This window comes from Canis lupus, chromosome 5 (genome assembly GCF_011100685.1).
Source record: "Canis lupus familiaris isolate Mischka breed German Shepherd chromosome 5, alternate assembly UU_Cfam_GSD_1.0, whole genome shotgun sequence".
In the NCBI taxonomy this organism is placed as follows: Eukaryota; Metazoa; Chordata; class Mammalia; order Carnivora; family Canidae; genus Canis; species Canis lupus.
In genome coordinates, this window is record NC_049226.1 from 74,558,095 (window position 1) to 74,585,261 (window position 27,167).

At 42.1% G+C, this 27,167-nt stretch overlaps 1 protein-coding gene and 1 long non-coding RNA gene across 4 annotated transcripts; one reads left to right on the forward strand and one right to left on the reverse strand.

Moving 5' to 3' along the window:
- The first annotated feature begins 89 nt into the window (after window positions 1-89).
- LOC111096028 (swi5-dependent recombination DNA repair protein 1 homolog) lies at window positions 90-3,140 on the forward strand. Its single transcript, XM_038535552.1, has 2 exons — window positions 90-990; window positions 1,267-3,140. Exons 1-2 carry the CDS (start codon window positions 378-380, stop codon window positions 1,341-1,343), a joined length of 690 nt encoding a protein of 229 aa, XP_038391480.1. The 5' UTR covers window positions 90-377; the 3' UTR covers window positions 1,344-3,140.
- Window positions 3,141-4,225: 1,085 nt separating this feature from the next.
- LOC111096029 lies at window positions 4,226-26,904 on the reverse strand. Of its 3 annotated transcripts, none has more exons than XR_005360080.1 (5): window positions 26,681-26,904; window positions 26,334-26,466; window positions 12,700-12,761; window positions 6,234-6,513; window positions 4,226-5,459 (listed from the first exon to the last, which is right to left on the reverse strand). It is a non-coding gene; the product is annotated as an uncharacterized LOC111096029 (long non-coding RNA). The 3 variants fall into 3 exon arrangements; XR_005360079.1 differs by having other exon boundaries at window positions 26,623-26,904; XR_005360078.1 differs by having other exon boundaries at window positions 4,228-5,459; window positions 26,334-26,878.
- Between the last annotated feature and the right edge of the window lie 263 nt (window positions 26,905-27,167).

Genomic DNA, 27,167 nt, shown 5'->3' on the forward strand with positions numbered 1-27,167 from the left:
AATCCGGAGCCGGAGGGCGGCACCGCCTCCCTTTGTGGCCCAATCAGAAGAAGCCTGCTCTGCCCCACCGGTTCCGCCCCCTCTCCGGCCGCGCCGGATCTCCACCAATACAGCGCGCTGCGCTGCGATTGCCCCCGCCCAATCTTGACTGACAAACCCCCGCGCCCAATCGGAGGCTCGGGCCGATTTCTCTCCTCACGCGGGGACTTCCGCAGCCGCGGTCGGGGTGGACTCCGGGGCGCGGCCAATAGGCGTGCTCCCCCGGAACTGAGGCGGAGAAGGCGAGCGGGCGAGGTGGAGTGGGCGGTGCAGAGAGGAAGTGCTTGACGGACAGCCGCCGCTTCCAATAGGAGGGCTGTGCGCAGACTGGCCAGCCTATGGGGCCCGGCTGCTCAGAAGCGAGAGGCGGGCTTCTCAGAAGTAGGAAGTGCTCCTGTGTCTCTCTGGGGTCGTCCGGGCAAAGGGCTCGACGGCCTCTGGAAAAGGTAGCGCGGGCCGTGGACGTGCTCGTGGAGAGGGCGGGGCGGGCTCACGAGGCAGCGTGCGGGCTGCTCGCGGGTTGCCCAGATCTGCCAAAGGCCCGCGGACCTCACTTAGGAAACAGCTCTGTGGGCGGAGCTATGCGGTTCCGGGGTGCGGGCTCCGAAAAGCCCAGGAGCCCTGGTGTCGGGGGAAATGCGCCCCAGCCTCGGCGTGCACCCTGGGCGGGCGAGGGGCAGCGCGACGCCCCCCCCGCCGCCCCCGCCGCCGCCGCCGCCCCCGCGCCCACGGAGGGCCCGCGCCAGCCCAGAAAGCGCCCGAGGCGACGTCACCGGGTGAACGAACCGACTCCGCCCACATCGTGTGCCCGGCGAGATGCGAGGCGCGAAAACACAGCTCTGCCCACGGGACTAAGCTTCTGGAGTCCAGTGAATCCCGGGACGAAGCCAGACCCTGGACTCACGCAAATACTTTTCCATCCTCATTACAGAGGCCCGAAGGAACTGAAGGGTATTTGGGTTTGTTTATAGGGCTGCTAAGGAGACTAAGTGTGCTCACATCCCAGAGTGGGCGTCTCCAGTGGGAACTTCTGCATTTGGGTCGAGTTGATCAATCTCATGCCCTTTGCCATCTCATTCTTCGCACAAACACTTCCGTACTGGGCTCCACCCACAAGCCCAGGAAGGCCTGTCCTTTCTAAGGACTTTCTTTTTTTTTTTTCATGAGGTCACTAGAACATTGTCCCCAGGTGTGCACAACCGTGCCTGCTTCTCTCCTTGCCCCCAGGATGCACAGCGCCTCTGAAACTGACAATGCGTAAAGCACACGAGGAACCTGCCTGTGCCCATCTGGACACGTTGTGATGCGCCTCCTGCCCACGGGTTCTTGTCTCTCTAGACTTCCTGAAAGCTAGGAAATTGAACTTGAATATATGGGTGGACATTGGAGTGGGAGGAACACAGCTGTGAGAAGAAACAAGGCAACTTGTCGTGTACTTGTGCTGTCACTTGTATGCACTGTGCAGGAACATCTGTGACCTCGATTTCACTACTACCTGTCCCTCTTCTGTTCCTTGCTAATTCTCTCTTTTCTCTGCCCCTCTCACTTTGTTCCAAGCTCTCTTCTCCGATTGGTATCACTGCTCCCCGCTCCTACTCACTGTTCCCTGCTGTGTTTCCTTGGTCCTCGCTCCCTCCCCTAGTTCTTTGCCTCTTCTTTCTCTACCTTGTCACTCTCCTTGCTTTGGATCCCTTGATCTTATTATCGCCCCCAAACTGGGTTGGGAACAGGACTAGGGAGAAGAGGAATGATGATCTTAGCTACATGTACCACATTCTTCCATGAGGAAAGGGTTGGGTGCTTTCCTAAATACACAGTTTTGAATGGAACACCCCTACCCTGCATCCATCAAGTGCGAAGATTGAACAAGTTTAGCCTACCCTATGTAACTAACCAATGTAAATGGAACAAAAAAATTCATAGCCTTCTCTATTTCACCTGACAGACGTCTAGCCCCATTTCCAAGTTTACTATCCTCCATAAGCCAACCAATTTCTTCAAATTTCTAAATACCCAAACCTACTAATTTAACCAAGCCCTTAAACACTCCTTAAGTCATCGACCTCCATAAAACATCCAATGTCTCCAATCCCAAAACATCCCCAAATGCTGTCTTCACCCCAAGCCCCATCTTTACCACACTCACCAGTGTTCCTAAAACTCTCACTCTTCAAATGGAAGAGTTTGGAAAATGTCCAAAGCACCTAATCATTCCACACACCCCATGATCCATTAATCTACCCACATCCCTAAAGCTGCCAATTTCCACAAATCAGCAACCTTCCGAAAACGCTAGTCTTCAATACCAAATACACTAAAACCTCAACTTCCCCAAGGTCAACAACATTTCATGCCCATCAACCTCCTCAAGCCCAACAATGTCCGATGTCCATGCCCATCAATTGCCCCAACAATGTCCCATGCCCATCAAACCCACCATATCCTTATGCTATTCAGCCTCTCCAAACCTGCAAACTTCCTAAACACACCATACTGCCTGAATATACCCATTTATTCAAACACATCAAACCCTTCAAACCTCTATCCTCTCACAAGGCATCAATATCTCCAAACCTTCCAAGCTCTTCAAGTCCTGCCTTTTCCATGAGGTTCAAATCCCTTTCTCAGCTCCCCCAAGCCACCAGTCACATAACTTCCAAGTGTATCAAGCCCTAAACCAATCCACTGAATTTCTCAAACCTCAAATGGCTAATTTCTTTAAGTCTCCAAATACCCATCCTTGTTTCCCTAATCCCGTATCCTCCATAAAGCCCAAATCTCTAAGCCCATTGAAATCCCACCATCACTTTCAATCTTCTCTCTTCCTCAGATCAGCACATCCAAACTTCCCTAAAATATGAACTGTCCAATTTCTCAAAGCCACTGATTTCTCCAAACAAGCAACTCTCCCCAGCACAGAAAACTGCCCGTATAGCAGCCCCCACAATCCTGCCAGATTATGGATGTCAGCAGCCTTTCTAAACCATGCCATCTTCCCAACACCATTAGGTGCTGTCAGTTTTGAGGTGCTCTATTTGGACTATCTCTTGCTCTGGGTGCTGGTGGGAGGGAGTGTAAACTTAATAAAATTCCTCAATTCACTCAATTCCTTGTTGATATCTTTGGTTTCTCTTTTATCTAAGAACCACATCCCTGTGTCCGTTCCTTCTTGCTTGGAGGCACGCCATCTCTTCCCACTGGGAGCAACCAGACACTGGGAGTAAAGAGAGTACAAGATACAGACAGTCTAAGACCACAACAGGCATGGCATGAACATTGCTTGGCATTCTTTCTTTCTTTTTTGAATGAAGTATGGTTGGCATACAGTGTTACAGTAATTTTGGTTTCAAATGCCAAAACCTCTGTGGGTCCAGGGAGAAGACTCTGGATTTGTGGTGGGCCTGGTCCTAGGTTGAGTGCTCTGTCTCCACAGAGGATACACAGGCCTGGAGAATTGGATCTGACAAGTGACTGGAGCCTGAGGGCCAGGGTCAGGCCAAGTGTCGCTATCAGAACTGTGGTGATATTTTTCCCCAACATGCCTGTGACATTCCTCAATCTGTTTGACCCTGGTTGTAGGGTGAAGAGGTTGATCTGTGATAAAGAATGCAGAGACTGATAGTGCAGGGCACACAGCTCAGAAGAAAGCAAACCCCCTTGCATAGACAATTTCAAAACTCAGAGTCCTTTCCCATAAAAGGTCATGGCTCAACCCAGGGTAAGGCCACTGTGTGGCCATCCTGGGGTTGGGTGGGGTGAATAGACACAATCACTGATCTGTTGCAGTCTCATGACTAGTCCTGGATGTGTACTGTGTGGGAAGAACCTGGGGCAGACCATCTACTGAGTGTCTGCCCAGCCCTGAGAGGAGGGCCTGCTTGGGTCCATAGACTGTTCTCCAGAGATTGTTCTCCTACTCTGGAGGAGAGTTTGTTCATTCGTTCTTTCTCCATCTCTTCTCTTCTCTTTTTTCCCCCTTTCTCTTCTTCTTTCTTTCTTTTGGCTTAAATGGGGGTAGAACCTCATTTGTAAAGCCTTGTTATTTGTCACTGCAATTTTATTCCTTTCTAAAAAAGATGTATTTATTTTAGAGAGGGGGGTAGGGAACAGGGGAGAGGGAGAGGGAGAATCTCAAGCAGACTCTACCACCGGTGTGACGCAGGATCAATCTCAGGACCCTGAGATCATGACCTGAGCCAAAATCAAGAGTCGGATGCTTAACCAACTGAGCCACCTAGGTGCCCCATCACTGTAATTTTATTCCTAATAAATATGGTAAAATTGATACTAATGTTTAGTATTCAGAATAATGGCTCACTAAAAATACCTACATCTCAATCTCAAACCCCTTAACCTGTGAATCTATGGCCTATATGGTAAATGGAGCTTTGCAGATGTGCTTAGATTAAGGTACTTGAGTTGAGGAGATTTATCCTGGCTTATCCAGTGGCTCAGTGTTATGATATGAGTCCTTAAAAACAGAGAACATTTCCCAAATTGAATCATAAATAGTTATGAAAATGGAATGCGTCAGAGAGATTCTACATGGTTGGTTTGAATATGAACACAGGAGGCCAATGCTGTCAGCTTCTGAAATTTCACAAAGCAAGGCACAGATACTCCCGTAGACCCTCCAGAAGGGAAAATAGTATTGCTAATATGTTGATTATAGTCTGGTTGAAGTTCTGACATACAGAAATGCAAGAGATCAAATCTGAATTAAGATATTAAATACGTGGCTAAGCCTGTGGTGTTATGTTATATACATAAGTGAGCTAATACGTAATAATATTAAGAAATGCACAAAACAGTCATAACAGCAACATACACTGAGGGATTAACATGTACCAGACACAGCTCTCTGTGTTCCATGTGCTTTTCAAGTTATTTGAGAATACATTGAGAATACAATGATCATGGAAGAAAAATTATTCTCATATCACATTAAAGAGGGACAGAGGGGATGAATGTCCTGTCCTGAGGAAAGAGAGCCAGGAAGAACATAGCCTAATTTTAGTCCTGGGGTCGTTTGAAGCCTGGTTCCATTCTTGTCTCCACTGTTTCTCCCAGGGTGATTAAACAGAAACTTGCTACAAGTATCTAGTATCTATATTTTGTCCATATTATATTGATACACTGCTGGTGTCAATAGATCAATAAATACTGATGTCAGAAAATGGGTGAAAAAATGCAGCTTCAGGAGTTTAACAACAGGAAGATAATGCTATCGACACTTTTCCATCCTCATTCCCTGCACAACCCCGCTCTTCAGCTGCTGTGGCAGCTGTGCTGCGGGGGGCGGGGTGTTCCAGGCACCCAGAAGGTCCTAGTGAAACAGCAGGGTTCTTTTTCCCTCCTTCACCAAAGATTTTCCTTTCTTTCTTTTCCACACACGTTCTCCTTACAGATGATCAAAAGGCCTGAGGGACAAATGATATCTTCAAATTAGCTAGGTCAGTGATTCCGTATTATAAGACCAGTGAGGTTGCCTTTCCAACAGAGATTTCCTCACATGGGGTATGTTGACCTCTGCCAGGTTTCTTTGTCTTATTATCTCACAAAATGGACTCCTGAATCTTGGACCCCATGCATGCACCAGGTCACCCAGAATGCTCCTCACTCCAGGCATCCCGCCCACTGAGTCACCCCCTGATAGCTGTATTCACAGATCTGGCAGCTCTTGGCTATTTCTGCACCTGCTTCAGGGCTTCTGAGCCTCCAGGACTGACCACCTATGACCTCCAAGCAGTGTGTGCCTGTCAGTGGACATCTGTACACACTGTGCTGACCCTTTTGCTATAGCATCTGTTCCTGTGTGGCGATTTGGATAGTAATAAATTATTTTTGACCAAGTATAATATGATTTCTTGCAGAGAGGTCAACAAAGATGAGAAAGAAGATTGTGAGAGAAGAGAGAGAGTTACATCTTCTAGTTTGAGTAGCTCTAGGTTGAGTAGGCTCTCCAGTTTCTGCAGCCAGGTCCTGGTGCTAGTTTTACTTCCTATCTTCTGTTTCTTTCCTCTATTTTTTGCTCCCTTACCTGGAACAATGCTCCTTCTTTCTGCTCTTGCCTGGCTCTGTGCTCTTGCACTCATCCCATCTCTCTATTTTGAATGGAGTAGGACTCAGGGAAGGAGGGTTGGGGGTTAGGTTTGCTGAGGTTTCCCCCCTCCCCAGATTATTATGGCACTTACATGACTTCGGTCAGCATCATACTGTAATGGTGCTGGGCACCTTTGTCCTCTCTGATGGTTTGCTGTACCCCTCCCCACACGTGGAAGAGAGCAGCACTTGCATCTTCTGGTATCAGGCCTGAATGTATCTTCCAGTTCCTTCATGTCATGCCATCTCATGGCATGGTCTAAGACTATGACACTCCCAGAGAGCACTTAATCACATAGTCCATGAGCCACCTGAAGCATTTCAAATATTATCTGTATGGGTGTTCTTCATGACTTTCTCTTGGTCTGAGTGCTGCAATAAACGAGAGGTGGTTTGTTGAAATGTGTAAATGCGTACACAACTCTTTATCTGGATTATGCATCAACAAACTCAAGGAAGTTCAAATATTAATAAGCTACAAAGAATGTAAAAATCTCATCATTTTGACAGATAGTATCTATACCTTCATTCAATTCCTCTTCCCACCTCATTCTTTTTATTTATATAATTGCAATTAAAAATATAGATGTGCTTTAAAAATATAGATGTTCTTGTAAACTAGGATTAGACAATACATAGTGTATACACACACACAATGGAATATTACTTGGCCATCAAAAAGAATGATATCTTGCCATTTGCAATGATGTGGATAGAACTAGAGTGTATTATGCTAAGCAAAATGGGTCAGTCAAAAAAGAAAAATACTATATGATTTCACTCATGTATGGAATTTAAGAAGCAAAACAGATGAACTCAGGAGAAGGGAAGGAAAAATAAAATAAGATAAAAACAGAGAGAGAGAGAGAGGCAAACCATAAGAAACTCTTAACTCTAGGGAAGAAACTGAGGATTGCTGGAGGGGAGGGGCTGGGAGATGGGGTAACTTGGTGATGGGCACTAAGGAGGGCATGTGATGTAGCGAGCACTAGGTGTTATATGCAACTGATGAATCACTGAACTCTACCTCTAAAAGTAATAATATACTATATGCTAGCTAAGTTGAAATTTAAAAAAAAAACAAAAAATAAATAAATAGAAATGAGTAAGAATTTCATTTGGAAGGCAGTGTTCATTACTGTTGCAATTTTATTCCTAATAAATCATAATGAAAGAAATATGTAGAAATAAGAAGAACAATAATCCCTACTTCTTACTTCTGAAACCTGTCAGTGTTATCTTACATGGCAGAAGGGACTCTGCAATGTGATTAAGTTTGGGGATCTTTAGAAGACGGAATTTTTCTGGACTATACAGGTTGATCCAATCCTAAATAAAATATGAGTTTTTTTAAAAAAATAATCTTTCGGGATCCCTGGGTGGCGCAGCGGTTTGGCGCCTGCCTTTGGCCCAGGGCGCGATCCTGGAGACCCGGGATCGAATCCCACGTCGGGCTCCCGGTGCATGGAGCCTGCTTCTCCCTCTGCCTGTGTCTCTGCCTCTCTCTCTCTCTGTGACTATCATAAATAAATAAAAATTAAAAAAAAAATTTAAAAAAAAAAAAAAAATCTTTCATGGCTGTGCTCAAAATTAGGTTTAATGGAAGAAGGAGGTTTAATGGAAAAAGGAGGGGTGCCTAGGTGGCACGGTCAGTTCGGCCTCTGACTCTTGGTTTTGGCTCAGGGCCTGATTTCAGGGTAGTGAGGTCAGGCCCCACGTTGGGCTCTGTGCTCAGCTCAGAGTCTGTTTGAGATTCTCTCTGCCCCTCCTGCTTGTTATCTCTTTCTCTCTCTCTAAAATAAATAAATAACTCCTAAAAGAATCAATGGAAGAAGGACATGAGAGAGATGCACTGTTGCTTGCTTCGAAGATGAAGTGGTCCAAAAGCCAAGAAATGACAGTGTCCTATAGAATCCCCCCAAACAAGGAAACAGATTCTTCCCCGGGATCTCCAGAGGGAAAGCAACCCTGTTGACACATTGGTTTTAGCTTGGTAAGACCTGTTTTGGACTTCTGACTTACAGAACTGTAAGATAATATATTTATGTTGTTTTAAACTGCAAAGGTTGTGGTGCCATCTAACAGCAGTAAGAGGAGCTAATACATAATCATTTTGAAGATTTCTAAAAAAAAAAACCAGCAATAAATATTGAGTTGTTAATGTGTGCCACGTACTTCTCTATGTGCTTTACTGTTGATTTTGACACTGTATTTTGAGGAGCAGAAAAATATCCTGCTCTGAGATGTCATACCTAAATGAAATACATCTTGGATTTGATCCTAGGATAGTTTGAGGCTGGCTTGATTCATTTAAACATTGTTTTTCACAGGATGATTAAAGGAAAACTTTTGAGGAATCTCAACTATGTGTTTCCATGTTCTATCAATATTATACTGATGCTCTGGTGGTGCTGATGTCAGCAGGGTCACACAAAGTAGATCCGGACGCAGAAGCTGAAGATGACTGGCATGCACACCAAATGCTCATAGAAGATTCAGTTATCTTCAATTTGCATCTGGTTTTCCTATAAAACAGGCTAAGAATTTAAGTAAAATTAAACAGGAAAAAGTTTAGAAAGAAACATAATCCCTGGTCCTGAGTAAATGAATGATGGTTGCCTCTGTCCTCAGGCTTGATTCCAGCTCCCTACCTGCCCGACCTGCCTCAAGTTTTTTGCCTGAAGGAAGACACAGAATATCTGTGTTTGCTGTATATTAATCCATGATATGGCTAGGGTTTACTGTCATCACTAAACCCGTCAAATTTCCTTTCCTTTGCTTTGCAAGTGGCTGACATGGGATTTGATATTTTCCTATTTCTAACCAGACTTCCCAAGGCATGGTGTGGGAGCCCATGCCGATAATGGTGCCCATAGGAAACATGAATAGTGATCCAGGTGATCCTTTTGGAGGTAGCTAATAAAATAAGATGATTTCAGTCTGATGAGTCCCAGCTACTTTCACCCATTTCCTATTTCCTACTTTGGTAGATGGCCAGAGGCTTGATCTCCAGATTAAAAGGTAGGGGGTGTGACTCACAGGCTATCCTGAGATTGACAATCTACTCTTAAACTCTGGCTTCCTGCAGAACCTTCCAAACTGGCAAAATCAGGTAGGAACTCCATGCGTTCTCTGCCATTAGTCCCTGGGGAGACATTCTGTTTCCCCCAGGGCCGCAGAGATCAAAGATGGTAGATATTTTACAGAATCCATCCTATTTCAGATTTGAGTGGGTAGATTAAGTTTTGCTGTGAGACAGTTGCAATTTACCTCTCCCTTGTGCTTTGTTAGGCCCTCACCATGAAACATACCCTCCTGCTTCCCTCTACTGTGGTGTTGTCCCTGTTTGTCATCTTTGCTGTATCTGATTATAATTGCTTCCAGCATAAACCCCGAACTATTTATTTCAACTTAAACATTGGTGTGCTTGGTGAACATAAGAAGGGCCACCACCATGAGTCTCATGGGGATTCTCACCAGAGGTTACTGAAGGTTGAAAAAAATCTCCTCCTCCAAAAGGTTGCTGGCCAGGGAAACTCACTGATTTCCATAAATTCTATCATTTGGAGGCTTGAATATAGGTGAATGAAGAGAAACTTGAATCTCTAAACATGAGGAGGGGTAGAGTTTTTATTGAATATTTTCTTCTTTGTTGGTAAAGACTGGAGAGTCATCCACATTACTCACAAGCCAGCTGTTTCATGATTTCATCATCACCTAGGTGAATCATTCAGCTCCTCCCCAAACTCATCTCCCCACAGACACACCACCCCCTAGACCTTACTGCAGCGAGGAGGTGAGGAAGGTGAGTAGGTCCTGGTGATGCAGCAAGACCATGGCCCACTGTCTCATAAGAGCTTCTCTATCCTTTAACACTCTTCCACTTTCTTCTTACAGATGGTCAAAGGTACTGTGCCCTTTGAAATTTTTGAATATAGACTAAGCCATCATGTGATAACATGTCTATGAATATATTTCCCAATGAAGAGTTTCTCATATAGGTGACCTAACCCAAGACCCATGTCCACTTATCTCCCTCCCCTGCATGGACTCTTTGACATGAGCCACATTTGTGAGGATGGCAACATGGTCACTTCCACTCCTGACTCTCTCCTCACAGAGTGTTCCAAAAGATACTCTGTCCTCTGACCTGGCTGTCCTGTTTATACCTTCCTTTGGGTGTCATGAAATTCTAAATCTGAAATCTATGGGTCAAAATGTATGTATTCTTGTCTATGGACATCTGGACATACTGTGCTGATCCTTTTGTTACAGGATCTGCTCCTTTCAGATCCTCTGATTTTTAAAAAGGTTTTATTTATTTATTTATTTATTTATTTATTTATTTGAGAGAGAGAGAGAGAGAGAGAGAGAGAGGCAGAGACAGAGACAGAAACACAGACACAGGCAGAAAGAGAAGCAGGCTCCATGCAAGGAGCCTGATGTGGGACTCAATCCCAGGTCTCCAGGATCATGCCCTGGGCCAAAGGCAGCGCTAAACCGCTGAGCCACCTGGGCTGCCCAGATCCTCTGATTAATAAAAAAAAAATCAACTAAATGTGAGAAAGGGTGATATGATGTCCTGGGAGAATGTCAGCAAATACCAGAAACAATGCCTTCATGGATACTAAGAGGCAGATGTAACTGCACTGTGAGTAATCCTCTCAGCCCTTCCTGCAGCCCAGGAATTGTTGATTATTTCTTGTTATCATCTGCTTCTTGTCTTTGCTACTTGCTCCCACAACTTGAAACTTCCCCGTCTCTGTGCCTTTTGGTCTACTTTCTGCTCTCCGGCCCCTGCCACACTTGTGGTAATGAGATGGAGCTGAGTCCTGGGAGGGAAAGTGATGAGTGTTGCTGTGACCTCTCTCCAGATACAGTCTGAGAATGAAAGATCTGTCAATGTTTACTCCACATGTGCTGATGGTACCAATCTTGCCTCAGCTCCGTGGAGCTGTCACACGTCTGCAGCACCAGTGCCTACACCCTGTATCTCCTCTTGCCTGCAGACGGAAATGTATAAGTGAGGCCATCTAACCTATGCCTCTATCTCTCCCATGGCATGCCATCTCTTGCATTTCCAAATATCTACCCGAAGACCATGAGACTCATGAAGAACATGACTCTCATTAAGTCAATGAACCACTCCAAGTGTTTTAATTATTGCCTCTTCAGGATGTTTGTCAAGGATTGTTTTTCAATCTAAGTACTTCAGTGAGGGCTGTGAAACCTCTGTCAAGATGTGTAGACACGAACATTTATGATGTGCACATATTTTGTTATGTAGTTTCTGCCCTAGAAGAAGCAAGTCTCCAGTATCTGTGTTTCATCCATACTGATGTCATGCCGGTGGTGATGGTGATGTCAGCAAGGTCAGCTGATGACACACTTTCATGGATACACACAGGTCAGTGATTGTGCGTGGGGGCCACCAATGAAGCTAGGATCCCCCTCAAAGGTTTCCTCATGTGGAATCATCAACTCATGCCAATCATGTTGTCCTGAACGAATTCCATGGGTTAGTGCTCATTCATATATCAGGTAACACAGAATACCTCATGTCAGGCATTCTGGCCTCTGAGCTGTTCCCAGAACACTGGAGAAGAACAGGAAGTCCTTGTGGGTCCTGTACCTGCCTCTGGGACAGACTCCTGTGAACCATGATGTGCTCTTCCATGGGGCTACCTAGACGCACTATTTAGGCTCTAATGTTCCATGCAGTCCCTCAAAGTTATCTGAATAACAGAGAACTTTAATATTTGCCACATGGGTTCCTGGAAGGTGCTCCTTTCTGGGCAAAACCAAAGCTTCCTAGAGATAGGATTAAACTTTACCATGAGCAGTTTCTTAAACTGCGCCTGCAGCTCTGGGGACTATGGCTGACTTCTCTCCCTGTCCCCTGTTGCTTCCCTGCGCTCCTTGGTCCCTGCATCCCCTCCTGGGCCCTGCACTCTCTCCTCTTCCCAGAATCCCCTACTGTTGTGAGCTCCTTCACCTTGTTCCCTGGCCTCTTACTCTGCTATTCCATTACCCCTCTGCTGGGCACCTCCATCCTCTGCTCCTTCTCTGCTTGCTTTCTGCCTCCCTCAGCCTGTCCCCATCTCTGCTCTGTGGCTTCACCATAGCCCATTTCTTTCTCTCACAAGCCCCCATTCACTTCTCTCTAACTGGGGTAGCCTACGGTAACGGAGCAGAGGGGAACTGATGCTGCTGGACACTGATCCCTGGAGACCCACTGCAAAACTAATGGGAGTGGCTGCTTTCCTGAGTCCTGTCCTGTCCATGGGCACAGCGGCCTGAAAATACTGAGTTCATTTTCTTTTCCTTGACCAGCTCCTGCTCCCCCTGCCACCCTGTCACTGTGACTAGATCTATATAAACAAGAGCTTCTTGCAATTCACTCATCCCACCCAACTTATGAGCTGTCTTAATCCCTATGCTCAACATCCCCCCAGGACCATCTATGCTCCCAAACACCATAAGGCTACCAGGTGCCCCAGTCATCCAAAACACTCTATTCTCTTTTTCCCTCAACCCCCTCCAAACCCTAATACTCACCAAGTACATGATTTCAGATCTGTGCTTGGGCACTTATTCTGTTCTGCTTCTTGATCTGCATCCTAGTGAGACGGATGTGTAGACTTTGTTACAACTCACAAAGCTGTACACACACCATGTTCACACATTTTGTCATTCAGTTTATGCATAATATAATGTAATAAATAAAAAAATTGACAAATTTCCTCTCTGCTTCTTCATTCCATTTCATCTTAGCACTTTGTGTCCTCCTTCCTCCCCAAGTCACACCCTTGACTCCATTTTTTTCAAGCTCAGGTACAGTTTGTGTCCTTGTCCTATTGAAAGGATAAACCTGGAGATAGAGAAGGTGCCAGATCCAGAGTGCTCTAGGGTAAGAAAACTTATGAAACTTCTTGTGAAGCTCCCTCAAATACTGGAAGCCATGAATCATCTCGGGTAGGGAGTCAGGGAAGACACTTAGCCTATTTGGAGGGTTGAGTGCTAAGTCTGATCCCTGATCCCTATAAGATCTTGGTTAAACACAGGAGATAGGCTTTAGATGTGAGTTTAGTTTAAGGAGTAGAGCCATGCTTCATGGATGCCATTGACAGCTTGACCCTTTTACTCTGATAAGCCTAAGCCTACCTCCCAGTCTAAGGCAGGAACAGGGCTATGGTTCATGAGGTAGTAGACAGGCCTGTGGAAGGGGCATGATGCACAGAGAAAGCTGCCTTTGTTGCTTGTGACTTCCTCTTGTCTAGTTTTGATTTTCCCCTGAATCTCAAAGGCCCAATATCCTTCTTCCTGGTCTTCTGATCTCAGGGAGCCTTTGGAGGAAGTATACTGCTTGAGGCAGGAAGCACATATCTTGGGTGCTCAGGAGTTACCATGGCAGACTAGGTGAACTAGTCAAGGCCCAGACAACCAAACCTACCTCCTCCAAAATACTCTGGGGACTTTAAGAGGCCCAACGGTACACCTAATCAAATGGATTTATTTCTGATATGCTTGATCTCCTGCTGTGTGCAGAGAAGGACCATTCCCTATGACCTTGGGGAATGGTTATGGGCTGGGGTCACAATCCAAGTGTAGGTTCCTGGAGGGCAATAGGGCCATTGGTGTCTGACCTGCCTATGTCCTTGAGCCACATACCTGCTTATCTTTGGGACTTCCTAGAACAGGGAAAAAGCTGAAGATCTGGCTACAGATTGATATGGATCTAGCATTTATGAAGGCATTGTGACTGCTTTCTGACCTGTAATTGCCCACTCATTAAGTACTCCAAAGGACAGTTCCTTGCTTGACTTGTGCTCTCCTATGACCTCCTCACAAAGGGTTTTCAGTGGTCAAGGGGACATAAGATTTTTAGGAAACCAACAAGCTATAGTGCAGGCCAGCTAAACTGATTAAGGCCTTGAAGACTTGGATAAAAGGAAGCCTGCTTCTCTGTCCATCCCATGAAGAGGCATGGACTGGCCTTGCTAATGACTTGGGCATGGCCAATCCTGTAGTTTGGAATAAGAGCCATAATCATTGATCACTGACCTGTGTGTGACCTTCCAGTGAAGGCCTGACAGGTATTGGACATTCTTAGGATGGGAGTGAGGCCATTAATGTTGCATATGATTGGCCCGGTCTAGGACCCGGGAACTATGCTGCGTCTCTAACTGTTCTGTTGTGGTCATGTTTACTTTTCTGAGAATCAGGAAAGGCTCTTTACTTTTTAAGATTCAGGCAACTAAATTGAGCACACCAGATAATCCAAAATAATTTCCCCATCTCAGTGTCCTTAAATTTAACCACACCAGCAAAATCCCCTTTACTATGTAAGGTAACATATTCACAAATTCTCAGGACTAGGACATGCATGTTTTTGGGAGGGCCATTATTCTGCCTACCTTCTATGCATTGAATTATGCCCCCACAATTCATATGGTGAAGCCCTAACCCCCAGTGTGATGCTATTTGGATACAGGGCTATTGGGAAGTAAGTAGGTTTAGAGGGTCATGAGAAAGGGTTCTCATGATGGGATTAATGGCCTGTTGAGAAGAGACCAGAGAGCTTGCTTTCTCTCTCCACCATGTGAGGATAAGCAAGAAGGTAGTGGTCTGCAAACCAGGAAGTGGGTTCTCACCAGATACCAAGTCTGTTGCCACCTTGATTTTGAACTTCCCATCCTGCAGAACCGTGAGAAAAAAATTTCTGCTGTTTAAGTGTCCTTGTCTATGCTATTTTATCATAGAAGTCTGAGTTGACCAAAACACTCCTATACTCCTCAAACCCATGCCACACTCCTACCCTTTGTTACAAGTGATCAAGGCAACTGAAGAGGTAGCTGAGTTCATTTATATGACTTCTAAGGATAACAGTGTTTACATTTAAAAGTGGGCACCTTGGGAGAAATTCCTCATCTAGGGTTAATTGATTAGCCTCCAGACTCTTACCCCTAACCCTTGGCATGTGTTCCTCAAAAGTGGAGACCCCCATCTTCCCAGGACAAAAGGTCACATCATTCTTCATGAGGCAGCCAGGACACTGCACTCCTGCGGCTGGTGAACCATGCCCCATTCTCCATCTGCCCCAGGCCCCTGAGCCTCTGGAATAGACTATTTGTGGACCACAGTGTGTTCTTTTCTGTGGATATCTGCATGCACTGAGGTCACCTCCAGGCAATGACTTCTGTTCCCACGAGTCCTTCCAAATCATAAGAAATTAGAAGACAAGCAGCAGGAATTACTCAGATTTCTAGTTGGGAGAAGTAACAAGGCAAACCATAGATCTACAAGAGAGAATGCAACTATGCTATTTTAGACTGTATCTTGAACACTTTGAGTATTATTTGACATGGTTCTTTTTGAAATCTTCCATTTTAGTAAGTGCTCCCCTGTCTGGTTTTGGAATATGCCACTCTGGCCTACTGCTATGGGCTGTAGCTCAGCTATGAATTTAGCTTACCAAGTCTTTACAGTAAGATTTGGTTTCTCTTACTTATGTGCTACTCAGAGGCCAATTGTGAAACATGCTCAGTATTCTATCCCACAGTTCATGTCTCAGATATTTTGCTGTCAGTCTGGTCATTTTCATACATGCATCTCTTAGGAGTTTGCCAGGATATTGTATACAAATTTAGTGAATCCCCTTCTCTGGCTACATCATTTCCATAAACAATGTCTATATTCTCTAGCTGGGATATGTGCCATTTTATTATTGAGGGGAAGTAACAAGGATGTAGGGATGGAATTCCAAGCTGTAGGAAACAAGATGACAACAGTCACGAGTACACTGTGGAGGAAACAGACTTTATAGAATTAGTCTAGGCAAGTCACTAAACAAACAAACAAAAATCTAGCAACCACCACCACTCACAAGGCAAGAACAGAATCCAAAGTTGATACAATGCACTATCTAAATTGCTGATTTTTCAATAATGCATGTAAAGAAATAGGAAATCTTCTTCACAGGAAAAAAAAAATTTGTCAGTAGACATACTCCGAGGGGGCTGAGATGTTGGACTTAGCAATAAAGGACTTCAAAACAGGTATCATAAATATGTATTTAAAATGAAAAGAAAGTATATATGAAGAATTAAAGCAAACACAATTATATGGCTCATAAAATAGATAATATGAATAAAAAAGTTGAGATTATACATATGAACCAATAAGATTATCAGGATATGGGTAATTCACTGGAGAGATTCCACAGCAGATTTCAGCTAACAGAAGGAAGAGTCTGCAGAACAAAGAGTTGCAATAGATACTGTCCAGTTGATGGACAGAAAGATAAAAGAATGAAGAAAAATGAACAAATCTTAAGATACCCTTGGGAAACCATTAAACATACTGCATTAAATATGTAATGCTCATTCCAGAATGAGAAGAGTCATAAAAATATAATGGCTGAAAGTTCCTCAAATTTAAGGGAAATTATTAATGTGTACATTTAAAAAGATCAACAGATTCATAATGGCTTAAGCACAAAGGTATCTGCCCCTGGAATCTGTAGACTGGATGCACCTGGTCTAGGTCACTCATAAAGAATTTCCCCTTTGACCGTCTTGGCTGAGACATTCCATCAAGTTTCTGCAAGGCCCTCAAGCTTCTTGGAGGATGTACAGTTAACTGCACTTCATTTTCATCTTTTGTGGCATAACCATGAGGGAAATAGAGGCTAATGATGGGTTCACAAGTCAACTGGAATAATTCTTCTAAGGTTTCTCTGTATTTGTCACCAACTCCATCCACCTGCCCTTGGACTCCTTTATTTTATTTTGCTTATTCTTTTTAGGCACTTTGACAATGTTGTTTTTATTTATTTTTATTTTTTATTATTCTTTTTTACAATGTTGTTTTTAAAGCCTGGCTTTTTTAAAATGGACTTTTAGGGGCACCTAGCTGGCTTGTTGGTAGAGCATGCTACTCTTTATCTTGGGGTTGTAAGTTTGAGCTCCCTGCTGGGTGTAGAGATTACTTAATAATAAAATCTTTTAATAAAATAAATGAACTTTTAGTTTGGAATAATTTTAAACTTATGGAAAAGCTGGAAATTCAGTATGGATATTTCCTATATGGCTTTCATCCAGTTTCTTCAGGGGTAATATCTTACATAAGCACAGTGCATTTGTCAAAGCAATGAAATTAACACTGGTGCAATACTATGAGCTAAACTATAAACTTTATTCTTGTTTAAGTAATCCTGATACCCAACCCATATTCCTTTTCACTTCTCTGATCAGATCCAGGAGTCTTCTTGTGCCTTTAGCCTTCTACAATATGTGATAACTTTCAATCTCTCCTAGTTTTTCATGATTTGGATAATTTTGAAGAGGACCAGTCAGGTATTTTGTAAAATGTCTCTCATCGTTGGTTTGTATGTTTTCTCTTGGTTAGGTTTGGATTACAGATTTTTGAGCAGAATATACCACAGAAATGGATTACCCTTCTCACTCCATCACATCAGGTGATACATGATATCAATATGAATTATCCCTGTTTATATTCCCCTGATTAAGAAGGTGTCTGCCAGATTTCCACTATAAAGTCACTATTTTTACCTTTTAATACTTTATTTGGAAGTGATTGAGTCACTAAATGTAGCCTGCACTCAAAGAAGAGGGATGTGAAGTTCGCAGAATTATCTGCTTATCTTATTCGGGATTATTTTGTAAGAAAGACTTGCCTTTTCATTTATTTCTTTATTCAACCTTACACTTATAACCATGTGGTCATAGATATTCACTTTATTCTTTTGGGGGTATGAGACTATACTACCAACATATATTTTGGGCAAATTGCTCTAGTTTCAGCCATTGTGAGCTCCTTTAGATGGACTCTTGTGTCCTTTTGGTATAACTGTAACTTTTATTTACTTATTTAAAAACTGTACAACCTTCTAGGCCATGGTTACCAGGGCTGGAGAAAATGGGAAAGATTGGTCAAAAGGTATAAACTTTCAGGCAGCCCCAGTGGCTCAGCGGTTTAGCGCTGCCTTCAGCCCAGGGTGTGATCCTGGAGACCTGGGATCGAGTCCCATGTGGGGCTCCCTGCATGGAGCCTGCTTCTCCCTCTGCCTGTGTTTTTGCCTCTCTGTGTGTGTGTGCCTCATGAATAAATAAATAAAATCTTTAAAAAAATTTTTTTAAAAAGGCACAAACTTTCAATAAGATGGACAAATTCCAGGGATCAAATGTACAACATGGTGACTGTGGTTAATAATACTGTATTGTATACTTAAACTATGCTAAGAGAGTAGATATTAGGTGTTCTTACCACACACACAGTCATTATGTGAGGCGATAGATGTGTTAATTGAGCTTGACTCTGCTAATCATTTCATAATGTATACATATGTCAAATTGTTACATTATATACCTTAAATGTATATAATTTTTATCAGTTGTATCTTAATGGAACTGGAAAAGATAGGTCTTTGATTTATGGAGCTCCAGGGTTTCTGTGTATTTTCCATTCCTCGGCTCTGGAATCAGCTGTTTCTCCAGGGTCGTGCATTCTTATCATATCCTACCATATTCCTAACTGAAAGCCTCCCAAGGGGTTTCCATGAAGTCAATAACTAGGAGAAAGTCATACTATATCCTAGCCAAGGACGTGATGAGCCTGCTAGTAAAACAGGGGCAATATCTTAATAGAATAGTGGTATCTAGCTGTCATGTACTGACAAGAGCCAGGGGGTAGCCATGGGACCAGAATCTGTGATTGGTGACCAAACAGTATGGAAGATTAAAATTGGATACAGGACTTCACACTACAGCAGGAATTGCAGTAGGTGGGGTGAACACATTTCTAAGATGGCTCCTAGGGATGATTTCATGATTCATGTGGAATCATGAAAGCGCTAGATGGAGAAGCACCAGAATTGCTATGGCAGACAGCAGGAGTAGGCACATTCGAGTGGATAAATTGTGGAAGACCAAGTAGTTTTCTAGCACCTGGTAGTGTTTTGAGCCATGCCTATTCCTTTTCTGACCTACTGTCTTGTGTTGACTTCCAAGTTAGATGAAACAGAGATGAACCACCTCTGCCAGTCCTTCAGGAAAATCCCAAGACAGGTCTGAACACACACACACACACACACACACACACACACACGCACACTAATTTGCCATTAAGGTCTACTCTGATCCTTCTTGGTTCAGGGAAGAGGAGGGTACCTCTCTGGGAATGTGGGCTGCTATTGCTTTAAAGCCGCTGCATAGCTGGGGTTGAGTGAAATAAAGGCAAACAAGATCACCATGGAACTCTTCTACTGTTTTGAAGTCATGTTTTTTTTCTTGATTCAGCATTAGCTTGGTTGCTGTCAGCGGTTGATTGTTTTGTGGTGTTCTGATAAAATTGGTTCTGACATTTTCTGCTTGTTTTTTTTGATGTGTCTCTGAGGGGATGAGAGCTTGGAGCTGCCTACTCTGCCATTCTGATGACATTACTCCTCTAGTTATTGGTTTTTAAAGACCATTCTCTGATTTAGAAAATATGGGCTTTGTAAATGGGTATAGAAGCCAACCTGAAATTGCTCCCAATAGGCAAAGCTGGAACAATTTGAGCAAATACATAAATAATATTAGGACTGGATTATAACCCCCCAAACAAAATAAATATCTAGGAGCCCATAATAATATCAGTGAATAATTGAATCAATAAATAGATGGGGCAAAGGGATAAATCTCCTCACAGAGCAATTTGAATTAATTCCAATTACTTTCCCTCCCAGGAATGTGGGCTGGATTTAGTGACTCACTTCCCAATGAAAGGATATGGATGTGGAACATGAAAAGTGGGTTTACAGTGGTGAGACCTAGTAGTAGCCACTTTAACCAAGTGATCAAGGGTAACATCACTGGAGATGATATGTACATATAGTGCACCCCTGATATGACTCGATGAGAAGGGCACTTCTTTGTGGTAGCTTTCTCCATAAAAACCATAATCTCAATTTAATAATGAGAATATAGGAGACTAACAAAAATCGAGAGACATTGCATAAGATAGGTGATGAGGACTCCATCATGTTTTCTAAGTTAATGGAAAACCAAGGACTGAGAAATAGATCAGAGATTGAAGATGTGGTGATTGAGGGCTGTGGTGATCTAGATTAGATTCTGGCACAGAAAAACATTTGATTTAGTGGAGAAATTAATGAAATCTGGGTATAGAGACTGTCACTGAGTTAATAGTATTGTGCCCATGTTGACTTTTTAGTTCTGACCAATGTCCCCTGGTGATGTAAGGTGTTCTCATAAGGGCAAGAGTTAGGTGAGGAGTATGGAAAAAATTCTAGGTACCGTCTTTGAAACTTTTCTGCAGATCTAAATTTATTCTAAACTTTAAAAATGGAGTAGGATAAAAAATAGGGAAGACACTGTTGTGGAAGGAATCTGGACAAGTTTGAAGTTGATGAATTATGTTAAGGGGAGAAATTCAATCACCAAAAACATTCATTGTTCAGACCTCATTTATTCTGTAAATTCTCTACAATTTCAACCTGGGTCTGCATCTTGCAGTGTTTTCATTTTACAGAGTTTATGGTATTTGATTTTATTTTGGAAAACATGTTTTATTTTAAAGTAGTAAGATTGATTAATAATAGCCTTCACATTTTGTGCTTTTGTATCTTGCAGTCCTAAAAGATAGTCTTTTTTTGTGTTAGTTTTAAAAGTTAAAGGTGTTGTGCTAGGGGAATGAGATTCTTCTCTCTTTTCTCATCTAATGATTTCTTGGTTCAGCAAATCATGTAGGGAAGTTTCAAGGTGTGTTGGCTGGAGTGTGACCCTAGGCTTCTCTGGGTCTATTCCATTCTGTAGGCTTTGTTTTGCTTTGGATGGAGTGAGGCATCTGATTTTAGAGAACCTTAGACACAATGTGTCTTTCCATTCATTCGAGTTAATTTTATGTCTTTTGAGAATGTTTATATTTCGTATATACTTTGGGACTTATTTATTGATGGTTTTTAATATTTTTGAAAATTACATGCACATTTTATTGCTAAACCACTTTGAAGGTAAATTGCAGACATCAAGATATTTCACCTCTGAATACCTGCATCTCCTAAGAACTAGGATATTTTTATACATAGCCAAGAAATTTACATCAATTCATCAAGCTTACCTAATATATACTCAACTTTCAGACATTTTTTTTTTTATCATTCAACTAACAAGGTTCCACATTCTTGGGCCTCCAGATTCTACATCATAGACCGCTCTGTCTAAACTTCATTTATCCTGCAGACTCTACCGTAGACAAAATAGATTCCACATCTCAGATATTTCAATCTCCAATTCTAGACATTATTTCTAGAGACCCCATGGCTAACTCCAGAAAAAATCCATTTCTGATTCCAAAACCTTTTAATGATTCAGCCCTCAGTCCCACTCACAGACCTAGAGAAATTTGCTACTGAGCCCACAGACACTAATCACTGACCCCACGCATGCCTATCAATGTCTCCATACACCACCATTAATCTCAAAAGCCTCATCACCTATTTCACAAACCCAGTTCCACAACCCACAATTCCAGGGAGATTTATGGGTAAGTCCTCAGGTAGATCAAGAAAGAAGAGAGGCCCTCAAAGACCCCATCTTTGTTCACATAAAGATTGTTGTCCTTCTCAAAAATGACCAGTAGATGGCAGAAAAATCCATGTTTTTGATATCTGCTCCAAAGATCATGGAACTTGAAGAGAGTTTTTGAGACCAGCTCATCTGTGATCATTGTGATATCAGAAAATTCCCCATCAAAACCTTTTCTTCTCAGCCCACTTCAGGCCACCTCTAATAGCCCGTCCCACTTCTATGTCACTAATCCAAATCTGTACCTATCTTAAGGGTCTTGTGCTTCCTCTCACCCTTTTCTTCACTAAAACCCATTGGGAGGAAATAAATACATTGAAAACTATTTATGAAAGTCTTGCATGTGATATTTTATGTTTCCTACTAGAATTTTCTGCATTACCATAGAGATTATTTGTTAATCCAAAGTGATTAATCTGTAATAGCCAGAGTGGTGTATATAACATTTTTGGATAAGGAAAGAGTCCATCTGCCTCTTAAATTAGGTTGGTGGAGGCAGCCTTATAGTTTTGGAAGTAATAATAAGAGCTGATATTTGTTAGAATATACTATGTGCTAGGCACTGTACTAACCACTTTTCATGGGCAAATGAGAGTCTTCATATTAACTCTACTAAGTGATGGATATGAAACATTTTGTTACTAAGAAGTACACTGATGCCCAGAAAATTCAAGTAATGTGTTCAGGTTCCTACAACCAGAAAAATGCTCAGGATTATATCTTTCCATATATTCATACTGCATGTAGTGAACAATATGGCGTTAGCATTGTTGGAGCTTTGTGAAATCAAATGAAGTTACTGTTCTCTTGCTGCAACATGTGTTGGAATCTTCTCATTATTGGATCTGGCAAACAGTTTTAGCTGTTCTACCTTGGGTAAGTATGACCATTAATCAATTCTTCAGGAGGGTGGCATTGTGACAATACCTAGGCTGATGCTAGCAGAATATTTTCAGCTAGGACTGTCCCACTGGCTCCTGGTTGCATGACTCTCTTTAGGGGAGTGGAGTGTTTAGATTACACATCCCAGCTGCTGCCAGGGACCAGTTCAAGACCATCTTCTTCGCCCCCTGCAGGCAAAACATCACTCAATTTTTCAATGTGATTGTGTTTCTCTGGCAGTATAGCTGGACACTCAGGATGGTGAGCAACAGCTCTGTACCAGCACCCCTGGGGCTGTTGTCAGAGACATGGTGTACAGTGTCATAGTCCTGTGCCTAGAAAACAGTCTCCCTACTCATCATCCCATTTCCTACAACTCGCTTTGGTAGTTAGGATTCTGGGTTGAATGTAAGAGAAACCAATGCTAAGGCGCTCATTTAAAAGGGAGTTAAGGAAGTGTTGCTCCTCTTTCTCTCTCAGGAACTTCTCCCTCACCCACATGGCTCTTTTAGTCATCACCATCCTTCCCTGGTCACAAGAGTGGAAAGCTTGAGCCAAGCCAGTCCAGTCAGAGTACACCAGCCCAGGCCATACAGATTGGTCAGTGAAGGGCACATGACTCAGTGAGAATTCTTGGAAATTTTGATGCCGGAGAAGATTAAAAAGCTGGTTATTTTTGGTGAGGTTGCTGAGCTGGCAGATGGGAGCCTGTCTGAGGAAGGATGCCAGAAGAGACAAGCAGAGCTGTGAGGTAGAGAGATAGACCAAGAGTCATAAAGGTTCTGAGTCTTTGCATCAAGCCAGACCTGAAGCCAGGGGAGGCAGTTCTGTATTTCCCAATTATGAGAGCTCATAAATCCCACCTCTTATGTGTAAGTGACTTTGAGCTAGTTTTCTATCACTTATAATCTAATGTACTGGCTTGTTACGTCTCAACCTACAACAGGCTCTGAAGGTCCCTCAGTCCTGATTTAATCATTTCCTTAATGGATGATTATTTTATTTGTAAAGATCTTTAAAGGAGAGCATCTAACTAATCACCAGAGCCCTAGAAGGTCACCCTTCATAACCCTTCAAAGTAGCCTCCATATCTGGTGCTGGGATTGGTATTATTCGGTGTTGCAACATAAACACATTCATAGGCTTAGGGATGTTATCTTGTTATTTTCTGTTTTCCCTTAGATGAAATATTTAGGGTCAAGATCATGAAGTAATTCTTAAAAAACAAACTGCTGAACTTGAGAAAATTCACTAAAAAATTTCAACTTTAATATTAGGCATTCTAAAACCTAAATACAGAACCGCACGTGGAAACAAGGGATAGTTATGTCTGCACAAAAATTTGGTGTCAAGAGCATGAGTTAAGTAACACACAGATCACTTACTTAAATTAGTGCAAACTGTCTGATCCCAATCATTTGTTTGCCAACTCACTTCCCTGATAAGCTATGGTGGTATCCACCAAATGTTGCAGAGACTCCCAAATTCTGCTCAGCTTGCAAAACCAAAAACTGAACTCAGTATATGTGAAAGAGAGAAGTTTGAAACAAACAAGATCTGGAGATCATCAAGTATACTATTTTTCAACATATATGTGCTAAACATCTTAAAGGCTAGAATATCTCCATCTTCCATCATCAGCAACATGAATTCATTATCGCGTAGGGAAGTAGCCAATCTGAGTCACATTCTCAGCAAATATCCTGGAAGACCAGAAAGCAAGAGCCCTATATGCCAGTAGTCCCATTTTGAGATTGTTTGCATTGTATTAGTGGGTCCTAGGTGACAAAATCCAACAAAAAAAAAATGAGGACAATACTGTATGGTCAGTATTTAATTTTGTTGCATTATTTTAAAGTTAGTGGTTATAGGTTCCTTGATACAAATTTAGTATAACAGATGTTTAGAAAGGAATTATGACTTAAATACAATGCAGTATGTTACATATTTAAGTAAATTTCACTTTTAAAAGGGAATAATATTTTTAAATATACTCAGGGGTGGAGTATGTTTTTTATTGCATCATATCAGGGGGTATATGATGCTACTCTAAATGATCTGTGCTGATATTAGCCTTGATCACTTGGTTAAGATGAATTCTTCAGTGTTTCTCTATTATAAAATCACTAGTTTCTCTTTTCCATATTCTATTATCTGGGATATGGTAAGTCCTTCTCATACTTAAGAGAAAGGAAATTAATTTCCCACCTCCTAGAAGGCAGAAATCTACAATGCTATTTGGAATTCTTCTATAAGGAAGATTTGCTCCTACTCCCTATTTATTTATTAAATATTTTATTAATATTGGTATAGAATTATGGATATTAATTTTATTTTTTGAGCTATAATTTAATTCTATATATTTATTTTTCTAGGAAAAATTTCCTAGAAATTGTATATTTTGCTTGGAAAATTGTTTCGGCCATGGCCATTGAGAGTTCTTTCATATTGATCCATGTGTCCTTTTAACACACATGGGATCATCTTGTGTTTTAACTGCCCCAGCCCTGTATTCACCCCTTTTCCAAAGGGCCCTGAGTTCTTGTATTGGATAATGGTGTTTAGAAACCAAGATCTGGGCATTAGGTGTTCTCATTGCTATCAGGATGTCAGCGCTTCTAGGTCTGCTCAGGAGACAGTCAGGAAACAAACAAATTTTATAAATAATACAAATATGTATCTATATATGTATATATATACTATATATGCTAATCTTTGTATATAACCGTATCTATAATAATTTATGCATCTGTGTATCTGAATATATATTAAAATAGATGTGAATTCATACTGTATTCATATCTCTGACTAAGCCTCATCACAGGATACAATGTAGCCTTTCCCCCCCTTGCTTATGCAAGGTTTTGGATGAATTCATGGATGACACTTAAGAGGCCCTAATAGGGCATGGAGAAAAGCAACCGATCCTTGACCTATTTGTGACTTTCTCCTGAAGCAAAAGCCTAGGTATTGGTTAAAATCATAGCCTGAAAAAGACTGCATGTTGTAGATCAGAGGCATGGCTGTAGGCCTCCGATGTACAAGTAAGATCTAGTTACATATCTTCCTGGACTTGGGAATTTGCAGAGGAGAGGAAGAGATTAGGTCATGGCCTAATGGTCATGGCCTCCCTGTTGAGTGGTCAGTGTGGATGAGGATGCAGGGGCATGGCTATGTACAAGAAAATTTATGGCCAACTTTGAAGGATAATGGGGGAAATGATTATAGGAACTAATCTCTGAGAAATTTTGTGACATCCTATAGAATTCTTTCATATCTCAGGACCTTTCCAGGGTCAAAGAAGTAATGGTAAGTATGTTGGCTTTCTCCTTGAAAATACTAGTTTCCCTTTAGGAAGTGTGGATGATTTCAGTACGTTGTTAATCTGAATTAACATAATACTATAACCATGATTAATACTAGCCTGGTGAATCTTTTGTTGTTCCTTTTTAATCTATATGAAACTGGGACAGCTGTGATACATCATTACTTTTTGCCTTTATAGTAGAATTGAATTTACTACTACAATTGGGAATGAGGAAATAGCTCAAAACTCAGGGAATAAATCTATATTTTTATGAGTATGGTGAGGTTTAAAAGAGGTAGATCCTTATTTATTAAAGTAGTGGTCATTATTGCTAATGTTAGTAATAATAACTACTAACCATAGAGTATACAAGTTGAAATTTATTGAGTGCTTACTTGGTATCAGGTAATACTTCAAGCATATTCCATGTCTTAAATATTTAATCTTGGCAGTGGTCCTATAAGAGAAGTTCTGTAATTATCACATTTCACAGTTGAGGAGTCTGAGGAGATGAGCTGCTCTGAAGTCCTACAGCCAGAAATTAATGCAATTTGGATTTTAACCCAAGTACCTTGAGTCTAGGTACCATTAAGTTAACCTTTATGTTTCTCATGATGATTAAAGGAATACCTATTACAAGGCTCTAATATTATTTATCCACATTCTGTAATATTATAATGCTACCTCAGTAAAGACAGAAGAACTGTATGAAAGTCTTGTCCTAAATCCTTCAGGCTCCCACCTGGCTCCCACCTTCCTGGTGGTTTCTGTATCCTTCTGGCTATCTTGGCCATGCTGGCAAGTCTGCGCTTATGCACTATTATACCACTGGATTCTTTTCTTAGAACTTGGTGAGTCTGTTAAGAATGAAGAGTCCCTTGCTATGGAATTTCACCATTTGGTCATAAGGGGTGAGAATTCTTGATATGGTGGTTGAGTGGGGGATCATGGACAAGGGTGCAGTGGGGCTGCACTTTTTGTCTTTAAGACTTGGCTGGAGACACACAAGTGAAATCTTGAATACCTAAACATGCACAATTTTTCAATCTCCCAAACAATACTGCTTTATTCTAGGGCCTGGGCATTTCATCAGGAGAATGCAGGTCTATAAAATCACATTACCAGGTAACACTACCAACTCCTCTTCATACGTATCACCCCATGAGAGCAGAAGATTCTCCATCCTACTCTGACTGAATGTGTCTGTGTCTGACAGGTCCCAGTCAAAC